General features: G+C 53.1%; 1 protein-coding gene across 1 annotated transcript in view; it reads right to left on the bottom strand.

Moving 5' to 3' along the window:
• Nucleotides 1-733, bottom strand: part of MONBRDRAFT_13063 (uncharacterized protein) — a gene marked incomplete at both ends in the record, with an annotated part of 11,245 nt that overhangs the window by 1,259 nt on the left and 9,253 nt on the right. The window contains 2 exons of the mRNA XM_001750956.1: nt 84-190; nt 285-729. Coding sequence (XP_001751008.1) covers nt 84-190; nt 285-729 — 552 coding nt within the window. The remainder of the gene's footprint in view (nt 1-83; nt 191-284; nt 730-733) is intronic.

Here is a 733-nt window from a genome sequence, read left to right as displayed (position 1 = left end):
ATGAATATCAGCGTGCTGATTTCCTGGTCCATGTATCGAAAGGTGTGCTGTTCGTTCAGGGACAGCCAGTAGGTCTTGCTCACGCGGGTCAATATGGAGAGCTGCTTCTCGGCAAAAAACGCGGCTCGTTGCCGGCCCACGCCGTTTTTGTAGGACAGCCCTTGATACACAGAAGCTCGTGGCGGCAGACCTAGTCAAATGCAAACAGACATGAGTGGCAGGAGAAAAAAAAAAAAAAAAAAAAAGAAAAAAAAAAAAAGAAGACGGCTTGATTCCAATCGTACCTCCGGCAATGTGCGTGTAGGTGAGTGCTAGCTCGTTGAACCTGCGCACATATAGGAGCCATACCCGCACCCTGTCCTCTCGAAAGGTCAGCTCGCCATTGGACCCATGCTCGGTTTGGATAAACTCTTGCCGCAGACTCGGGGTCTGGCCAATGTGATCAAACAGCGCGTTCTCGGCTGGACTGCCATGGCCCACCCACCAGTTCTTGACCCTGTTGGTCCGATCCTCCTTCAATCGTAGCCGCTCATATTCTTTCTCGTAATCTTTCCGCAGGCGTGAGTCGAGCAAGAGGTGCTTGTCCAATATTTCCGTCATGTCTTTGCGCATCTGCTCCAGCGCAGCCCCAAGCTCCTCCACATTGAGCTCAATGCCTCGACAGACAATGGTGCGCAGCGTCTCGTCCGTCACGTCGCCATCGGCTCGGATATCGACGTCGACTCCAGCCTGC

Source organism: Monosiga brevicollis, genomic scaffold (assembly GCF_000002865.3).
Source record: "Monosiga brevicollis MX1 MONBRscaffold_54 genomic scaffold, whole genome shotgun sequence".
NCBI classification, from domain to species: Eukaryota; class Choanoflagellata; order Craspedida; family Salpingoecidae; genus Monosiga; species Monosiga brevicollis.
Note: the sequence above shows the minus strand (reverse complement) of the source record. Positions and strands in the feature narration are given on the sequence as shown.